Source organism: Sus scrofa, chromosome 10, assembly GCF_054392235.1.
Source record: "Sus scrofa isolate SSC_HxYL_T2T_F1_AM1 chromosome 10, Sscrofa_HxYL_maternal_Yorkshire_Landrace_v2.0, whole genome shotgun sequence".
In the NCBI taxonomy this organism is placed as follows: Eukaryota; Metazoa; Chordata; class Mammalia; order Artiodactyla; family Suidae; genus Sus; species Sus scrofa.
Window position 1 is genome coordinate 20019792 of NC_139392.1, and position 19410 is coordinate 20039201.

General features: G+C 46.6%; 1 protein-coding gene across 17 annotated transcripts in view; it reads left to right on the top strand.

The window, feature by feature from the left end:
* Positions 1 to 3888: 3888 nt before the first annotated feature.
* Positions 3889 to 19410, top strand: part of DESI2 (desumoylating isopeptidase 2) — a 50985-nt gene continuing 35463 nt past the window's right edge. For 4 of the 17 annotated variants that reach the window (XM_013980076.3, XM_084978630.1, XM_084978627.1 and 1 more), the window contains exon 1: positions 3892 to 4168. In XM_013980076.3, the coding sequence (XP_013835530.1) occupies positions 4127 to 4168 (42 nt within the window). In that variant the 5' untranslated portion in view covers positions 3892 to 4126. 17 annotated transcript variants of the gene reach the window in all.

The window sequence follows — 19410 nt, forward strand, 5'->3', positions numbered from 1 at the left end:
CAGGGACTGAATCCAAGCCCAGGCTGTGATTTACGCCATAGCTGTGGCAACATGGGATCCTTTGACCCACTGCACCCAGCTGGGGATCAAACCCATGCTTCCCCAGAAGCCTGAGCCTCTGCAGTGGGATTCTTTTTTTTTTTTTTTTTTTTTTTTTGCTATTTCTTTGGGCCGCTTCCACGGCATATGGAGGTTCCCAGGCTAGGGGTCGAATCGGAGCTGTAGCCACTGGCCTACGCAAGAGCCACAGCAACGTGGGATCCGAGCCGCGTCTGCAACCTACACCACAGCTCACGGCAACGCCGATCATTAACCCACTGAGCAAGGCCAGGGACCGAACCCGCAACCTCATGGTTCCTAGTCGGATTCGTTAACCACTGCGCCACGACGGGAACTCCTGCAGTGGGATTCTTAATGCACGCCACCACGGCAGGAATTCCTTCAGCTGTTCTCTTAATAACCTGTCTGGCCCATGCAGAAAACGGAGAACTCAGTAGACTCCTGCAGAGTTAACCCAGTAGTAGTGCCAGTTGCCATTGTCGGCCAGATATGTAATCAGCACTAGGGCAGGTTAATCAGGCCTTGGGTATATGGTACACAAACCTCAACGTGGAAAATGCAATCCTTTCCATCTCACGAGAAAAGCTCAGCAACAGCTCACAGGCACAAGGACAGCAATATTAAGTTATCTTCCCAGCCTATGAAATTTGCCTGGTTACATCCTCATACAGATAGCCAAACTGGCAAACCAAGTTCCTGTCTGCTCTGATCGCAGTGTCTGAGATACAACGCTGTCATGGGCCCTAGGTCATACTGTACCGATTAAGACTGAAAAGAGCAGTTCTAGATCAAGACGGCTGAGTAGGAAGACCCTGGGCTCACCTCCTCCCTACCCACTAAAAGCACAACTAGATGCAGAACCACTGGCTCTGAGAGTGACCTGAAGACTAAACAGACTTTCTACAACTAAGGATATAAAGAAAAGGCCACATCGAGATGGTAGGAGGGGTAGAGAGATGATCCCCCCCCCCCCCCAGTGCAGTGAATCATGAGAGGGAGGCTTATCACAACAGTGAGTCCCCTTGAGGGACAAGAGGTCTGAGCCCCATGTCAGGCTCTCCAGCCCAGGGAACCTGCACCAGGAAATGAACCCCCATGATGTCTGGCTTTGAAAACCAGCGGGGTTTACATGTGGGAGAGCTGCATGGCTGTGGGAAACCGAGATTCCACTCGTGACGGTCTCGCCCACCAACTTGCTGGCTTCCAGCCCAGAGGCAGCAGCTTGAAAAGCACCTGGGTCATCCAAGATTCATTGACTAATTTTACGATGGGTGCCAGAGGGCCAGGCATCTGGTAGAACTTTCTCTGGCACTGAAGCACTGCAGGAGCCATTTTTTTAAAAAAAAGTCTCCTACAGGAGTTCCCATCGTGGCTCAGTGGTTAATGAACCCGACTAGCATCCGTGAGGATGCAGGTTCAATGCCTGGCCTCTCAGTGGGTTAAGAATCTGGCGTTGCTGTGAGTCGTGGTGTAGACTGGCAGCTATAGCTCCAATTTGACCCCTAGCCTGGGAACTTCCATATGCCATGGGTGTGGCCCTAAAAGGACAAAAAATAACCATAGTAAAATAATAAAAAATAAAATAAAAAATCTCCTTCCATTTAGTTGGCCTGACGCTGGCAGGAACCATTTCTGTCACTCATGATGAAACCAGCTGACATATCACGTGCCCCACACCAGCGTTTTCATGAGGACCCACCCCATCCAGACCCTCCAGAGCAGCTCCTGAGCCGCTCCATCCAGAATGCAGCTTTGGGCCACACTGGCTCCCCTCCAAAGAGGCTCCTGCTCCAAGGAGCCCGCCCTGACCACCAGTGTGCCCGAAGCAATCACAGCCTAAACACAACAGGCAGGCACACGCAGCCCACACAGGGGATGGCCCCAGAGCACCTGGCTCTGGTAACCACAGCAATGGCCCCACAGGATACCCTCTACGTAAGGCCACTTTTCAAGACTGGAGGCGGGGGGGGGGGGGGGGGGGGACACACTCACATACCTAGTACATAGAAACAAATACAGAAAATTAGGTAACATGAGGAGACAAAGAAATACCTTCCAAGTGGAAGAATAGGTAAGATAAAAACCTCAGAACAATAACTACAAAACAGAGGTAAGCAATTTACTAGACAAAGAGTTTTAGAAAATAGTCATACAGTCTCCTCAATAAGTGGTACTGGGGAAGCTCCCATGTGGTGCAGCAGAAAGGAATATGACTAGTATCCAAGAGGATGCAGGTTCGATCCCTGGCCTCGCTCAGTGGATTGATGATCTGGCATTGCCATGAGCTATGATGTAGGTCGCAGACGCGGCTTGGATCTAGCATCGCTGTGGCAGTGGTATAGGCTGGCAGTTGTAACTCCAATTTGACTCCTAGCCTGAGAACTTCCATATGCTGTGGATGTAGACCTAAAAAGCAAAAAAAAAAAAAAAAAAAAAAAAAAAAGGGGGGGGTGCTGGGAAAGCTGGACAGCTACATGTAAAAGAATGAAATTAGAACACTAACACCATACACAAAAATAAACTCCAAATGGTTTAAGGAAGTACGTGTAAAACCAGATGCTATAAAACTCCCAGAGAAAAACATAGGAAGAATACTCTTTGACATAAATCACAGCAATATCTTTTTGAATCTGTCTCCTAGCATAATGGAAATAAAAACGAAGGGGACCTAATTAAACCTAAAAACATTTTTTTTTAATTTGCTCTGCATCTAAATGACCCCACATGGAGGTTCCAAGGCTAGGGAACTACAGTTGCTGGCCTACACCACAGCCACACCAGATCCTTAGCCCCACTGAGCAAGGCCCGGGATTGAACCTGCATCTTCATGGATCCTACTCGGGGGATCTTTAACCGCTGAGCCACGAAGGGAACTCCTGCTTCTCCCTTTTAATGAGCTGTTTGTTCCCTGATACTTGCAGAGTTGGCTTTTTGTCGTTTAGATGGCCTTAAACCTCACCTCGTCAATGAGACCTTCCCACTGCATCACTCCATCCCATTTTAACTCTCTACAAAGCACATGCCACAGATATTTTGTTTGTCCTTCCTCCTGTTTATTTCCATATTCCCCCAAGCCCTAGGACACCGCCTGGCAAAGGGCAGACACACAAGTGTTTTTTGAATGAATGCAATAGCACCTACCACGTCCTAGGGTTGTGCTAGTCTATGAGTACTGTATTCTTTTCCCATTTCAGCAGGATGGTTTCATTAAATGTAAAATTCCATATTAAGGATTAACTGGATGCATGTTACACTCTTTCCCCCACCAGTAACCTGCCTTCCTCTATTTCCCCATCCTTCTGCTTACAAAAAAAAAGTGAGGATGGATTTGGAAAACAGGGTCATCACTATGGTCTTTTGCCACGCTCCGATGCTTTCATCGAGCTCAACGCGACAGAAAGTAACTGCACCTGCAGCGGAAGGCGTTGCAGGTAGTTCTCACTGCCCCGCAAGGGCGGACTGCAAGGGCTAAGGCGCAGAGCGCAAGCACTGCATGCTGGGAGCTGTAGTCTCCTGGGGAGGCCTGGTCCACAGCACCGGGCCCCCGCCGCATGCTGGGAGCTGTAGTCGATGGCTAGCAACACGCCGCGAAGACCGTCCAGGGTTGTTGAGGCTCCGCCTCTGTGCTTCCTCACTGCATGCTGGGAACTGTAGTCTCTCTAGGACCCCGGGCGCAGAGGTGCGGGGGCTGCGCCATCTTAGATCCGAGCGCGGCAGTGGAGGCTAGAGCGCAGGCGGGCCCAGCCCCTGCGCCGGCCGGCCCCGCCCCCGGGCGCCTGGCGCCCGCCTCTCGCTCGGGCCCCGCCTTCCCCCACGTGTCTTCCACCGGGGGAGGCGCCTGAGCCCTAGCGGGCCGCCAACGGTCCGGCCCCGTCGGCGCAGAGGCTTCTGTCCGCGGCTCCCGGGAGCGACCCGGTTCCCGATGTTCCCGCGCCGGCTGCCACGGGCCGGGCTGTGCGGTTAGTGCCCGGCTCCGGCCCCCTGAGGCGCCCGCGGGGGTGGGAGCGGCCTCGGCCCCGCGGAGACGGAGCGGCTGGAGGGCGAGGCGGCGGCCGCCGGGAGGAGGATGGGGGCTAACCAATTAGTGGTGCTCAACGTGTACGACATGGTGAGTGAGTACGGCCCCCGCGGGCCGAGCCCGGCCCAGGCCGGCATCCTCTCGCCGGTCGGCTCGGACCCGGCCCCACGCGTTTCCTGCCTGGCGTCGCCGCCTCCCGCTTAGTTCTCCGGGGTGGGGGGAGGGGAGTAATATTTTCTTAATCCCCGCCGACGTCGGCGCGCTTTTTCGCGTAGCCCAGGCTGCCCTTGGGCTTTGGCCGAGATTTGGTTCGCCTTGAACCTCTCGCGTGCCCCGACGTGGCTCGGACCTTGAGCTGGGCCCCACTCCCTGGCCGACGAGCCGAGTCCTTTCCACGAAGCTTAGGTCGCCGGTCGGACTTCCCACGCCACCACCGGGGCTCCGGGGCTGCCCTGCTTCTCCCACTCGGTTTGCCCGCTCTCCCCTCCCCTCTCCTCCTGCCGAGCCGCACATCTCTGTTCATGCCCAAGTCCTTGGAAACTCCCAAGCCCCTCTTAAGTCCAAAAAGTCACCGCTTGTGCTGGAGACTGACTTCAGAGGTGAACAGGAGCCAACACACCCCTGCCTCCAAGGCAACCTCATTAAAATGAATGGAGGCTAAAATTGATCCAGCAGATAGTCCGGCTGCCTTATTTAGGGATCCTGATGGTGCTCCTTTCCTGGATTCTGGAGACCACTTTCCGGGTGATGCAACAGGTATCTGACGTGACCACAGGAGAGGGACGGGAAGAACTTGTTTGTTATGTCATCTGCCTTTGGTGTATTCTAAGCCCACAGAATCGAGTCCAAGGATCGGTTTGCCATTGAAACACCCAGTACAAAATTATTGTTGCAGTTAGAGGCATGCTTGGGTTTGTATGGCTTTGGGTTGATTAGTTTTTGCTTTGTAAGCGGTTACCTCTCTTTGCGTTGTTTAAAATTTCTTTTCGGATTGACCGAACGTTCCCATCATTGTTTTTGCTGGATGCAAAAGAACAGAAATACTAAAGGTCGGGAGTCTTGTTCTCCTTCATAGACCTAAAGTTTTGGTTCTCTTGCATTGTCTTTAAGTTTTTAAATTTCCAGTGTCGTATCTTGGGTAGAAGAGAATTCCCATGCCGCAATCTGGGAATTCGTGAGAGTAGGACATAGCTTGGTGTAGGCTCTAAGAAAAGTGGAACACTGTAGCAAAAGTTTCAGAGAAGAATAATCAGAATTAGAGATGCTAGAAAATCGTGCTGCTTTGTAAGGTCTTTGGCCTTTGTGACTGGTTAAGAAATAATTCCCCAGATTTAACCTTTTTCTGCAGAGAGCTGTAGTTGCCTTTACTTTTCAAGAATTCTTATATCCCTTTTACCGTGTCTTTGCCCCCCACCCCCTCAGTGATCTGACTGTTTATTCATGAAGAGTGTTACAAACCATCCTTGATGATGTATTGAGAACACTGTCTTCCTGTTCTTGCAGATGGTTTCCACTCCTTTATAAGTCAGAATTCTGCAGTGGCCAGGGGGCCATGGTTTCAGAGTCTAAAAGGAATCTGCGAAGGTAGAGGAAGAGGTATTAACTAGACAACAAAGATCTTATTCTTCACCTCGCCTTTGCAGAGGAGGTAGTTACAGAGGGAGCAGAGAGAGACAAAAGGGTGGGTTAAACCCGGCCTGATAACTTCGAAGTAGGAGCTAGAATTTCTAGACCACAGTCTGTTTCATTATCTTCTCCACTGCATAATTCCTGTGTTTATTTCTTATGTATTGCTTTTTCTTCCTAACAGAGGTATATGAGTCTTTATAGCTGAGTTATCAAACCTAGGCTTGTGTATTCTTTTTTCTTTTTTTTTTTTGCTTTTTAGGGCCGCACCTGTAGTATATGGAAGTTCCCAGGCTAAGGGTCGATTAGGAGCTGCAGCTGACGGCCTGCTCCACAGCCACAGCAACTCAAGATCCGAGCTATGTTGGCAACCTACACCACAGCTCACAGCAACTCCGGATCCTTAACCCACTGATCAAGGCCAGGGATCGAAACTGAGTCCTTATGGATACTCGTCAGATTCCTTTCCGCTGCGCCACAACAGGAAGTCCTTGTGTGTTTTTTTGAGAGCTTTCAGTTTGTGTTTTATGCCACTAACTTGGCAGCCTACAGTTATTTAGTTATGACCCTGTAGAAGTCACCAAAGTGAATTATCTCTTCTTTTAAGGAATTTAGAATGTCACAGTAGTAACAAATCAAGACAGAATAGCCTACTTTTGCTAAGAGCAGAACAAGATGTAAAGGGGGGAGCCTGAGTGCTTTGTGGGATCGGGGATGCTGAAAGCTCCAGAACGTCAAGCCCGAAGGACCGGCAGCATGTCCACAGGCAGAGAACAGTCAGTGGGAACAGAGTGGCAGGAGTGGGAAAGCACGGGTTGGGTGGGGGATCTCCGCTGGTCCCCTCATGGCTAGAGTGTAGATAGAATGCGTGAAAGGGGACAAAACATTTAGTTTGGGGTTGGAGTGAAGGGCTTAGGGAGGCTGTGAGCCGGGAGGGAACCTCTTAAAGTGTTCGTGGTGGGGAGCAGTGTGCTCAGAGTTAGGTTTTAGAATGAAGACCAGTGGGTTGATAGACAAAATTTGTATCTATTATACTTATTTTTCTCAAGTCTGTTTTGGTTTTTGAACATGTTTGCTTGATGGCAAGGGCAGAGTCCTTTTATCTTTGCTAGTCATAAATGCTTTTGATGAGGATTGCCCGCATCTGTCCGTCTGTCCTTACATACAGGCCTGGTACATGAGCTACCTATCCAGTCCCAGCTTTGTAAACAAGAAAATCAGCCTTTGATTTGCACTTATAATCACTGTTTATAGGGACCACTTGCTGTGTATCCTTGTGCCTCTTTCTCTGTGAGACTGTTGCCTGCTCTGCTTTTCCTTTTCACTAGGGTGGGAGCTGCGGGTCAGTGCTTCCATAACTCTGCCACGGGTGAAAATAATTGTTTCGGGGTCATCCGAATTAACTTCCTTCTCCTGGAGGAATACGCCAGCCCTCAGAAGCTTACTTAATCTTTCTCAGTGGTGCTTAATTATTGCTTGCTGCCTTCTCAATGATTAGGTTCCTCTCTGTGCTTCAGAGTAATCCATCCCCCGGTAAAACCTGTCCTGGAGTTACTTTCCGCGTCTTGGGAATGAGGTGATTCAAAACTGCTGATTTGCGAGCACACACAGTGAGGCCGGGGGTTTCAGTGGCTGCGCCCATCTCTGGTGTAGTCACTTTAGCACAAGCTCTTCATTGGTCCTCCATCCAGATACTGGGTTTCTCCAGTTATCTTGGCTACTAAGGAGTTTTTATAAAATAAAAATATGCAGTAATATGATAATGTCTGTAGATGCATTCTATAAAACGTTTTCTTCCTACTTTTAAAGAGTATCTGTACATCTTCAGAGTCATAGTAGAAGATTAACACTCTCTAGGACTCTTCACATTAGGAAGTTTTTATCTGGACTCCACTGAGTCTCTTGTCTCCCTTAGGGAGTGTGAGCCGTGCAGCTGGGGCAGGATCTGGCTTCCCGCACATCTGTCGATCTCATTCAGACTGTTTGAAAGAGTTCCAGAGTCACCTCAATAAACTTCTCACCTGGGTGATTCCATAATTTTTTTTTTTTTAGCCTTTTAGGGCCGCACCTATGGCATATGGAGGCTCTCAGGCTAGGGGGCTAATTGGAACTGTAGCTGCCGGCCTACACCACAGCTCACGGCAACACCAGACCCTTAGCCCACTGAGCGAGGCCAGGGATCGAATCTGATCCTCATGGATAGTAGTCGGGCTTGCCGCCACAGAGCCACAATGGGAGCTCCCTTGATTCCATAATATCTCTAAGTCGGCATGCCCAGGAACAAACTTTTTTCCTTTTCTCCTCCCCCCCTTAGACCCTTCCTCCTCTCCTCCACCCCCCACCTCCGCCTCACCCCCCAGCCCCAAGATGCAAATCTCTTGTGCTGTAATTTTATCTTGGTAACTGGCACCTTCTTCTCAGTTTCCAAGGCAGAGCCTTCGGAACAAAACTTAAATTCCTCTTTGTTACAAACCCTGCACCTCACCAGGCCCTGTCTCTTAGTTTGGTTAATTTTATTTGAAAGTAACAGAGAGCTTGACAATGAGTGGCTTGAACTGGAAGGATACTTACGCCAGAAATAAACAGTCCCTGCATTAGCCCCGCAGCTCGGCCAGTCCTCAGGGACCAAGACTTTTTCGTCTTTCCACTCTGCTGTCCTCAGCATGTTGGCCTTTGTTCTTGCTTTGTCCTCTCCTAGTTGTAAAGTGACTGTCACAGCACCCGACATAGTGTCCTCAGTCAGCAGGAGGAGAAGACAGAGGTGAGTAGGACTTTCCTCCACATCCATCTCTTTTGAATAGACGGGGAAGGCCTTGCCACAGCCACCCTCCTTTCCCAAGAGACGGTCCAGAGTTGGCTCCCTGGTGACTGTGGTGAAGCTGAGAAGGGGCCTGTCTGGCTCTTCTAGCCTTTACGGTGAGTTGTGGGCAGGCAGTTAGCTGGGAACCTGTGGTGTCTGTCACATATTTTACTTTTTTTTTTTTTTGTCTTTTTAGTGCTGCATCACAGCATATAGAGGTTCCCAGGCTAGGGGTCCAATCGGAGCTGTAGCCGCCTGGCCTACACCACAGCCACAGCAATGTGGATCCAAGCCTCGTCTGCGACCTACACCACAGCTCACAGCAACGCCGGATCCTTAACCCACTGAGCGAGGCCAGGGATCGAACCCGCTCATGCTTCCTAGTCGGATTCGTTAACCACTGAGCCACGATAGGAACTCCTCATGAATATTTTACTTTCTGAATCCTCTTTAAATTGGTCACTTTATGCCCATTTCCACTGTTGCTTCTCAAGTTCCGGCCCTCATTACCTCTGCTTCTGTAATATAATAGCTTTCTTACTAGTTTTAGTCTCTAGTATGACTTAAATAAGTCATTTTAATCCATCTTTCCTCTGTGACCCAAGTAAACTTTCCGAAACATAACTGTACTGTTCATTCCTCTGCTTACCATTCACCTGCAGGATAAGGTCCGCCGCCGCCCTTGGTGATGTGGCACCTGTCTGCGTGCTGAAGGCCCATTTCCAACCAGAGCCGCACCCCCACCCCCACCCCCACCCCCGCCCCAGTGTGCCCTCTGCGTGCTCACACGGTGCCACGTTCGAGTTATCCCCAGAGGCTGTGCTGTGCTCAGTGTTGCTTACGCATGCTCCTCCTCCTGTCTGGAAGGTCCTGTGCCAATGTCAATCAGCTAGAACCTCCTCCTCCTGGCCACAGCTGAGCCTTTATTCATCAGCCTGGGCTGAACTTCCGTGCCCCAGTTGTACTTTCTGCATCTCCGTTGCTGCGTCAGTGATGATTCTATGTGTCCCACTAGACTGTACGTTCCTTGATAGCCTCATACTGTGTCCAGTGTTTAGAACAGGGCCAGTCACCACAAGGTGTTCTGTAAGTAAATATTTACCAAATGAATGGGATTTTAACTAGGCAGTTTTGTCAGGAAGGGTGCCAGTGCTTAACTTGCATGAAGAGGTCATCTGATCCCACTTCTGTTGTGTCAAATGTCTGTTTCTGGTTTTTTCCCCCTATACTTAGTACATTGCTGAATTTTAGCTTTATTTTTTAATGATTTTTATTTTTTTCATTATAGTGGGTTTATAGTGTTCTGTCAATTTCCACTGTACAGCAGAGTGACCCAGTCACACGCGTGTATATATCTTCTTCTCCTCACGTTGTCCTCCATCATGTTCCATCCTAAGTGACTAGATAGAGTTCCCTGTGCGGCGCTGTAGAATCTCATGGCTTATCCACTCCACAGGCAATAGTTTGCATCTGTTAACCCCAGACTCCCAGTCCCTCCCAGCTTTCCTGTTGAAATTGGGTGACCAAATGAAGGGGATGGGGTAGGAAAAATATCAACTGTCCTTTGGCAAAGTTCATGATATACACACTGTGGAACTAGACTGAAGAAATGGTCTTAATCTGTTTATTTTTTGAGTTTGGATCCTAGTCACTCCTTGGAAGATAATCCCTCTGAAAACATTATCAGTTCCTCAATTTTAATGAGATTAACTAGTCTTAGTTTTTTTGTACCAAGTACCTTTCTTGGGCAGATGACTCTCCTACCACTTGACATAGAAACTGTGATCCATGGAGTTCCCGTCTGCTCAACCCCTAGCCTGGGAGTTTCCATATGCTGTGGGCACGGCCCTTAAAAAAAAAAAAAAAAAGAGTTCCTGTCATGGCTCAGGGGAAACAAATCTGAGTAGTATCCATGAGGTTGCACGTTCGATCACTGGCCTCACTCAGTGGGTCAAGGATCCAGCATTGCCGTGAGCTGTGGTGTAGGTCACAGACACAGCTCAGGTCTGAACATTGCTGTGGCTGTGGTGTAGGCCCGTGGCTGCAGCTCCAGTTTGACTCCTAGCTTGGGAACCTGCATGTGCCGCCAGTGTGGCCCTAAAAAGATGAAAGAAGGAATGAAAGAAAGGAGTGGGTGAGGGATGGGGGTTGGGGAAAGAAGGAAAAGAAAAGAAGGAAGAAGGAAAAGAAAGGAAGGAAGAAGGAAAGAAAGGACGAAACAGTGACCCATGAGTCTAGCCAAAAAAAAAAAAAAAAGACAGTCATAAATCTGCCCTCCTACATTAACCCTGACAGTATATGCTCTTCTTTTTTCTTTTCTTTCCTTTTTTTTTTTTTTTGATTTAGTATATAAAAGAATTCAATGTCTATAAATCTTGTCTCCTATTCCTGAAAACTTGGTGGTTTAAAACAGTGCAGATTTTTTTCTCTCACACTCCTGCAGGTCGGAAGTTCAGGTGGAGTGAGCTGGTTCCTCTGCTCTAGGTCTCTGCAGGCTGAGCCAGGTGTCAGCTGGCCTGGGCTGTGGGGACAGATCTACTGCCAGGTCCATCCGATTGTGACCAGGACTCGTTGCTTGTAGCTGTGGCCTTGCTGTTCTTTTGTCCGGGCCTCTCTCAGATGCTTGAAGCCTCTTGGGTTCCTCCTCTGCATCCTTCATCTTTAAACCGGCAATAGTGCATTGAGTCCTCACACCTCACATATCTCTGCCTCCCTCTACCACATCTGTTCTACCTCTATCCGGAGAAAGTCCTCTGCTTTTAAGGGTTCTTGCCACTAGATGAGACCCACGAGGATATTCCAGGGTAATATCTAAACTAAAGTCTGTATAACCTTAACTACATCTGCTAAGTCCATTTGCCATGAAATATAGGAAATTTCAGGTTTGTATATTTCAGGTTCTGGAGCCTAGGATCTGACATCTTAAGGAGTCATTCTGCCTACCACACTGTCTATGCAAAGTAATTTTTAAACCCCAAAGTGTTTAGAGTTCCCATCTAGCAGTCCCTTGACTTGGCATGAAATAAATATTAACCTAGAAACTTAAAATGGAAATTTTGATGTGCAGTTGTCCCTCAGTACCCATGACAGATTGGTTCCGGGACTCAGCCCAGACACCAAAATCTTGAGCTGCTCAAGTCTCATAGTCAGCCCTCCGTGTGCACAGTTGCAGAACCTGCAAAAACAGAGGGCTATGTATTTACCGGGGAAAAAAAATCCATATATTAAAGTGACCCCGTGTTGTTCAAGGGTCAACTGTATTCCGAAAGTAAAGCATGGAGACTTTTTACGAGTGGCAGATGCACACATGTTAAGAATCTAAGCATGACTACAGGTCCTTCAAACCAAGGTAGTATAGTATACATTAATACCAAAGTCATATTTGTTTATTTGTTTGTCTTTTAGGGCCACACCTCTGGCATAAGGAAGTTCCCAGACTAGGGGTCGAATCGGAGCTACAGCGGTCGGCCTACACCACAGCAACGCCAGATCCAAGCTACAACTGTGACCTACACCACAACTCACGGCAGTGCCAGCTCCTTAACCAACACTGAATGAGGCCAGGGATCAAACCCGAGTCCTCATGGATTCTAGTCGGGTTCTTAACCCACTGAGCCATGACGGGAGTTCCTCTCCTTTTTTTAGACATACTTTGTAAGACCCTGAAAAAATTCCATACTTTTTTTTTTGTCTTTTGGGTTTTTTTTTTTATTTATCTTAACCGTTTTTAGCTGTGTTGTTCAGTGCATAGTCACATTATTGTGAACCAATCCCCAAACTTTTTCGTCTTGCAGCGCTGAAACTGTCCATTAAACAGCAGCCTCCCACTTCACCCTCCTCTCGGTCTCTGGTTACCACCATTTCTACTTTCTCTAGGGATTTGACTAGCATCCTCATGTAAGTGGAATATGATAGTTATCTCTTTGTAACTGACCTAGTTCTCTTTGTATAGTGTCCTCAAGGTTCTTGTGATGTAGCATGTCTCAGAATTGCCTTCCTTCTTCAGGCTGAATCATACTCCACTGTGTGTGTATACCACATTTACTTACCCATTTATCTGTTGATGGACACTCTCTGCTTTCACCTTTTGGCTGTTGTGAATATTACTGTGCACATGGATATACAAATATCTGGTCAGGTCTCTACTTTCAGTTCTTTTAGGTATATACGCAAAGTTTTATGACATTTCAGCCTAATGTCATCTCTAGAAGGGCGTCCTCTAGCCTAAAATTATAGAGATAATCCACGTGCTTGTTCCTGAGTGGAAAGTTCACGCTATTAATTGGATGATCCATGGTTCCCCATGTGAATTGGAGGTGAATGCCACATTTATTGTGTGTTAAATTACTGTGGATATGTAAGTCTATTTCTTGACCTTCGCAGGAGGTCATTTATTTAGTACCACTTCCTGTACCAACACAGGTGTTTAACTGTAGTATTGTACAATGTTCTGTTAATTGGTGATAAGTTTCTCTTATTCCCTTTCAGAATTTTCTTTATTTTTTCTCGCACATTCATTTTTTAACTAAAACTTAAAATCAGTTTGTCAAAAAAATTCTCTGAAAATTTAAGTGTAGTGATAGTAAATTTATGAATAATTTGGGGGGAGAGTTGATACAGTTACAGTATTGAGTCTTTTCCCATGATAGTAAGAGAGAAGATTTTTGAGTGTTTTTCTGTATGCCAGCCGTTGCGATAAGCCACACGCTCATATCCATTTTAAAAATGATGAAACCGAGGCTTAGTTGAAGACCCTGCTCAGAATCCTACCATAGGTAGCAGAGCACAGTCTTGCACCGAGAGCCTGACGCGAACCTCAGTGCCCTTAACCACCGTGTAGCACCTCTCACCCCTGGAAAGTGCTGTTTCTCTTTTTATTCATCCTCATCTCACACCCATCCCTGAACTCACTTCCACTGTGCTCTTTGGAACTCATGAATGGTAGTGATTTTTAAAACACCCCTACATCCTAAACCTTTTCTGTGAATATTTCTGTAGTGAGTAATTTTATGTGTCAACTTGGCTAGGCCATGGTACTAGATGTTGCTGTGAAGATGTTTTTTAATTTATTTTATTTTATTTTATTTGTTTAATTTAATTTTATTTGTTTTATTTTATTTTTTGCTTTCTAGGACTGCAAGTGCAGCATATGGAGGTTCCCAGGCTGGGGTTTGACTCGGAGCTGCCTCTTCGACCTACACCACTGCTCAGCTCATGGCAACACTGGATCCTTAACCCACTGAGTAAGGCTGGGGACCGAACCCATGTCCTCATGGATACTGGTCGGGTTTGTTTTGCTGAGCCACAGTGGGAACTCCCTGAAGATATTTTTCAGATGCGATTAACATTTCAATCCGAAGACTTCGAGTGAAGCAGATCACCCTGTAAAATGAGGGTGGCCTCATCCAGTCGGTTGAAGACCTTAAAAGAACAGACTGAGGGTCCCTACAGAAGAAGGAATTCTGCCACCAGATGAGCCACAGCATCTCCTTCCCTGAATCTTCAGCCTGCAGCCCTGCCCTGCGGATTTCACACTTGCCATCCCCCACAGTCACGTGGGTCAGTCCCTTAACATAATCCTTCCCTGACTCCTCCCCCGGCCCATGGTTTTGTAGTCATCCATCATGGTCATTCCCTCTGTCCTGCGGGTCTGGCACCTGTAGTTAAGTAGAACTCTCCAGCCTCTCCACACCTCCGCAGCCAAAGGCAGCTGGAGAGATCAGTACAACCGGACAGACCCATCTCACTGTGAAGTCATGACCACAGACCTCAAGAGGGCGCTCAGTGCCATCTGGCAATGCTTCCCTATTTCTCTGGCCAACTACTTGCCCACTCTGCTGGACAACCCGGCATCTCCTGCGTTCTCCCCGCATTCTATCCTCTCAGCTATGACTTCACTGCTCATTTCACTTAAATTTAAAAACAACCAAAAAAAAGGCAAAAAGCAATTGAAGAGCATTTTCTCATCCTTCCACCACCCTGTTCACCTCCCTCCCGTTAAACAGAATGGCAGTAAATTGCCCGTGTCCCTGTCTGAGGTCAAAGCTTTCACTGGGTGCTGAAGCCCATACTCTCCTATGCAAGGACGTGCCTCTCAGCATTGTCACCCCTGTCTTCTGTCCCATCAGTTTTCCCCCTCTAGTGTCATTCCAGTCAGCTTAGGTACATGCTGTAGTAGTCTCCATTCCTTATCCATTTGACCTAGTGGAATACTTCAGTATTATCTTCATTTCCTGTCCACCGTGTTGTACCGTGGTGCTCTCAGCCTGAAGGTTTATGTCTTTTTAAATCAGCTTCTAAGAAAATGTATTACTTTTAAAAGGCTAATGAATAACAAAGCAAGCAAGAACTGTAATACTTCCATCCTCATTCATTCTGACCTGTTTGCTCTTTTGTCTGTGGCTATCAAAATAGTAATGCAGCAGCATAGATTCTAAATACTTTACCCTGCAGTGAGGTTGCAGGCAGGGACCATGTCTTAGCCTTCTTTGATTTCCAGAGCTGGGCCTGGTACATAGTAATTCCTTTAAAAGGTCTGTTGGACTCACCTGAAGTTCCCCCGGGACCTGCCATCCTGCATCAGTTTCTTTCTCCCCTCTGTCATCTTGTTGAGTGCTGCTGATGCTGCTGCCTGCAAGATGGAGCAGCATGCTGCTGGACACCTGCAGTAGCTTTGTCCTTTAACCCAGTGCCTGGCTGTGTACCTCCGGGGCCCTCTTTGCTCTGCTGTCTTGACAGGTCTCTCTAGCCAGCCAGGTGGCAAGGGAGCATCCCAAAGCCTCCACGCAGGTTCAGACCAACAGTGTCCGTGTGGGCAAGAGTCATGGCTGAAGCAGGGGCAGCAAGAAGCTGTCTTCCACCCTTTCCTCGGCCACGACCGCTCTGTGGAGTCTGTTAGGAGAAGTGGGGAAGTGCCGTTCTTTGTCTTTGTGGCATCACGCTGCGTGTGGATTTGTATCCTACCTCCGGCGTTTCAGCTATGTGACATTGGGAATGTTACCTAATGTCTCTGTGCTTCCGTTTCTTTGTAAAATGGAATGGTATGGTACCTAGCTCATAGGGTTTTTTAAGGATCGTGTGAGTCAGTTTATGGAAAATGCATAGACTGGTACCTGGAACATGGTAAAACTAGAAGGAGCTTCAATTTGCATGCTTTTAGCAGTTGCAATGCTTTATAACCCAGTTTGGGGGAGTCTCCTCACGTCATGGAGAGGGGTGTTAGTTATACTACACGGAACAAAGTGCCACTCCGACTGCAGCATTAAAAGCAGACTGTTGTAGACACAGTATGAAAAACTAGTGGTTATGAGGGGAGGGGGAGGTGCAAACTATTGGATCTAAAACAGGCTCAAAGAGGTATTGTTACAACAGGGGGAATATAGCCAGTATTTTATAATAACTGTGAATGGAAAGGGACCTTTAAAAGTGTATAAAAATTAGCAGCGTTCCTGTTGTGGCTCAGTGGTAACCAACCTGACTAGTATCCACGAGGGTGTGGGTTCCATCCCTGGCCTCGCTCAGTGGGTCAAGGACCCACCGTTGCTCTGAACTGTGGTGTAGGCCGCAGATGTGGCTCGGGTCTGGCGTTGCTCCATTTATAGCTTAGCCACTCATTTAGGTGGCCTTGTGAGCAAATTACTTGCCCGACTATCCCCAAGCCATTTACATGTTTTATGTGGACTGTTACGAAAGACGGAACAAGTGAAAGTGTGTTAGGGCTGCATCCAGAAAACAAGTTCTGAGTTTATTATGTATATACATGTTTCTGTTTTAACACTTATCATATTGTGATTGAGCGTTTACATGCTTAATGAGTTCTTTATGGACAAGAACTGTTAGTTAATCATCCTTGAATCCCCGGTGTCCAGCTAAGTCCCTGACACATACATCTTACTGAGTCAGAGTTGTCTAACTTGCTTTATTTAGAGCTGTTGCAGTTAAGTAAAAATTATAAATTGGGTTTAAACTGAGCTGCAGTTTAGGGGACTCTCAATTTTATACTACACCAACTAATATATATACGTGTTACATAATGCATATACATACAAGTAACTGGAACCAGCATATTCAAGAAACATCTTGCTCTGTGTGGTGTGAAGTTCTCTTCCATTATGTTTCGTTCATTTAAAATAATACTGATGCCACCCACTGAAATGATTTCAGGATTCTTGAATGAGTTGCAACCTGCAGTTTCAAAGACACCTCCCAGGAATACAGGCTCCATGTTTGCTTCTGTATTGTTGGTTCTTGGCACATGGTAGGTGTTCAATACATTTTTTGAATGAGTGAAAGAATGAAGACACTTTTTCCATGGGTCACATTTTAAAAAAAGACAAAGGGAAGAGCATTAGCTAGTCCTTGCTGCATTTCAGCTCATCAAGTATTAGAGTGATCTAAGTGTAATACAGTGCACTGAGCAACATGGAGGGGGCAGAATTGAGTAAGAGTCTGTCTCACATCTCCTGCAGTTTAGAATCCAATCCAGGAGGGTAGTCAAATACAAATAGGCCTCTCTAAAAGGAGTTTCAAGGTTTTTATCAAAATATTTCACAAAACCTAATTAAGTGCCTGATACAAAAGATTTGCCAAGAGCTTGGTTTTCTGGTACAGACGTGGATCAGACCAAGAATTGGTGGTACCCTGTCCCATCTATGTAGCATCACCAGCAGAGTTAGACTGTGGATTATATGAGGTAGGTTTAGTCTTAAAAATATTCAAGGGGGGAGTTCCCGTCGTGGCGCAGTGGTTAACGAATCCGACTAGGAACCATGAGGTTGCGGGTTCGGTCCCTGCCCTTGCTCAGTGGGTTAACGATCCGGCGTTGCCGTGAGCTGTGGTGTAGGTTGCAGACGCGGCTTGAATCCCGCGTTGCTGTGGCTCTGGTGTAGGCCGGTGGCTACAGCTCCGATTCAACCCCTAGCCTGGGAACCTCCATATGCCGTGGGAGCGGCCCAAGAAATAGCAACAACAACAACAAAAAGACAAAAAAAAAAAAAAAAAAAAAATTTAAGGGGCATTTGAGTCACTGCTCATTTGACTTCTTAAAAATTTCTTCTCCTTTAAATAATTCATAGTCATCCTGTGTCTAGCTTATTGTGGGTCCTAAAAATTAGATTCTTTGGTAAATACAATAAATTGGTTTTAAAAATTAGTTTGCCTAGTTGATAAAGAGGAGGAGACTTTAGCTCTGTACAAAATACGTAACACCACGTTGTCCTTGGTTTTGGGGCTTTCGTGTAAGCATATAGTTAAGCGTATTCACACCGATGGGTTCAGGACAGTGCTTAGGAGCTTTTGAGACTCAGAGCGCAGTCCTCAAAGAAAGCCAGCCTTAGGCTAACCTTACATTTTATCTTTAAAACTGAGACTGGAGAGTGAAAGAGGGTGCAGGCTAAATGCTTATATTGAAACAAATGTAAACAAGGACTGTCCCAGCAAACAAGGAAGTTTGGCTCCCCTGGCTTTCCTGCGTATGTTTGTGTTTGGCTTACAGTGTCTCAAAAAGAAAAAAAAAAAAGGTTTACAGAACATTTATACAACTCGAAACACTATTAACTGAAAAATTATTGACAAAACTATTGTAATCGGGAAAGAGTTTGTGCTTTAAATGATTGAGGCTAATACCTACTGTTATCAACAATTTATAAATAAATTTGTAATAATTTTTTTGTTGTATAATTTTTTTTTTTTCTAATCTGTAGAAAGTCAGACGTGTGCTAATATTTTCTGATAGTGAAAAGACCGGACATTTTCTTGGAAATGATGGGATAGAATCTATATTTTTACAGTATAAAGCAAATTAACAGGCGTAGCATTAGATGTTCATGATTTCGTGTCAAAAATATGCTAGAAAATCTCTGTTCATTCAATGTGTTTTTATTGTCTGCTTAATGATGAGCCCTCTTTTACTTCCTTGCCATCTCCATGGACTTAGGAAGCACAAGGCTGTGAGGTCCCAGCACCAAAGTGAGATTGGTTCTCCAGCCCTCTGCTCACGTCCTTCATGAGTGTATAAGCGTCCTGCAAAGCCACTGCCTTACTTCAGAGACCTCCTCAAGATGTAAACAATAGCTTATGGGAGTCTTAAATAGAGTCAGATAAACTCTGTCAATGCTGTTCCGTTTAGCGAGCCACTGCCCTGAGTAATTTGACATCAAGTCCCGAAGATTCTTAAAAATTCTGAGAATTAACAGAATCGATCTGCTTGTTTACACGTGCGTACAGCCCCTCACCAATGCGTGGAACAGAATGTTAGGAACAGATGGTAGTGCCCGTGTGTATGTGGGCTACTCTCCATGCTTACTGTTTACTGTAGGTCAGGCACCCTTCTAAGCACCTCACACGTGCTGATTTATTTAACCCTCCTAATACTTCTCGGCAGTAGGTAAGGACAGAGAGGATCTTTCTCTAGGTCACACAGCTAGTGAATAGTGAAGTCAGAATTTGAACCAAGGTGTCTGGCTTCAGGATCTGAATTGGAATCAAACACTTTTTGAGACATATTGATTTACCTTGAAAAGTTAATCACATATCTCTGAAGAAATCAAGGCAAAGAACCCCCATCTCCTAATGCTCAATCCAGTGTCTTTCCACCATAGTTCATGTGCTTCAGTGTCGATTGCTACAATGCATAGATCAGCCATTTCCTAGCCAAGCAATAAACTCTTAAGTAAATCCAGATATAAGAGCAGCAATGCCCTTGTGATCCAAACTGGAACCCAGGAACGTTGTGGGCCTTCCCATTTGACCCTCAGGGAGAGAGAGCCTTAGATTAACCAGATGGGTTAGGTTGGTGGTTGACATGGACGTGTTGTGCTTAACTGCTGCTGTTTCACGGATTGAGAGACACCGCTTTGTGGTAGCATCTGGCTGGTTCACTGTTTCCTTTGGTACATCGGGAAAAGTT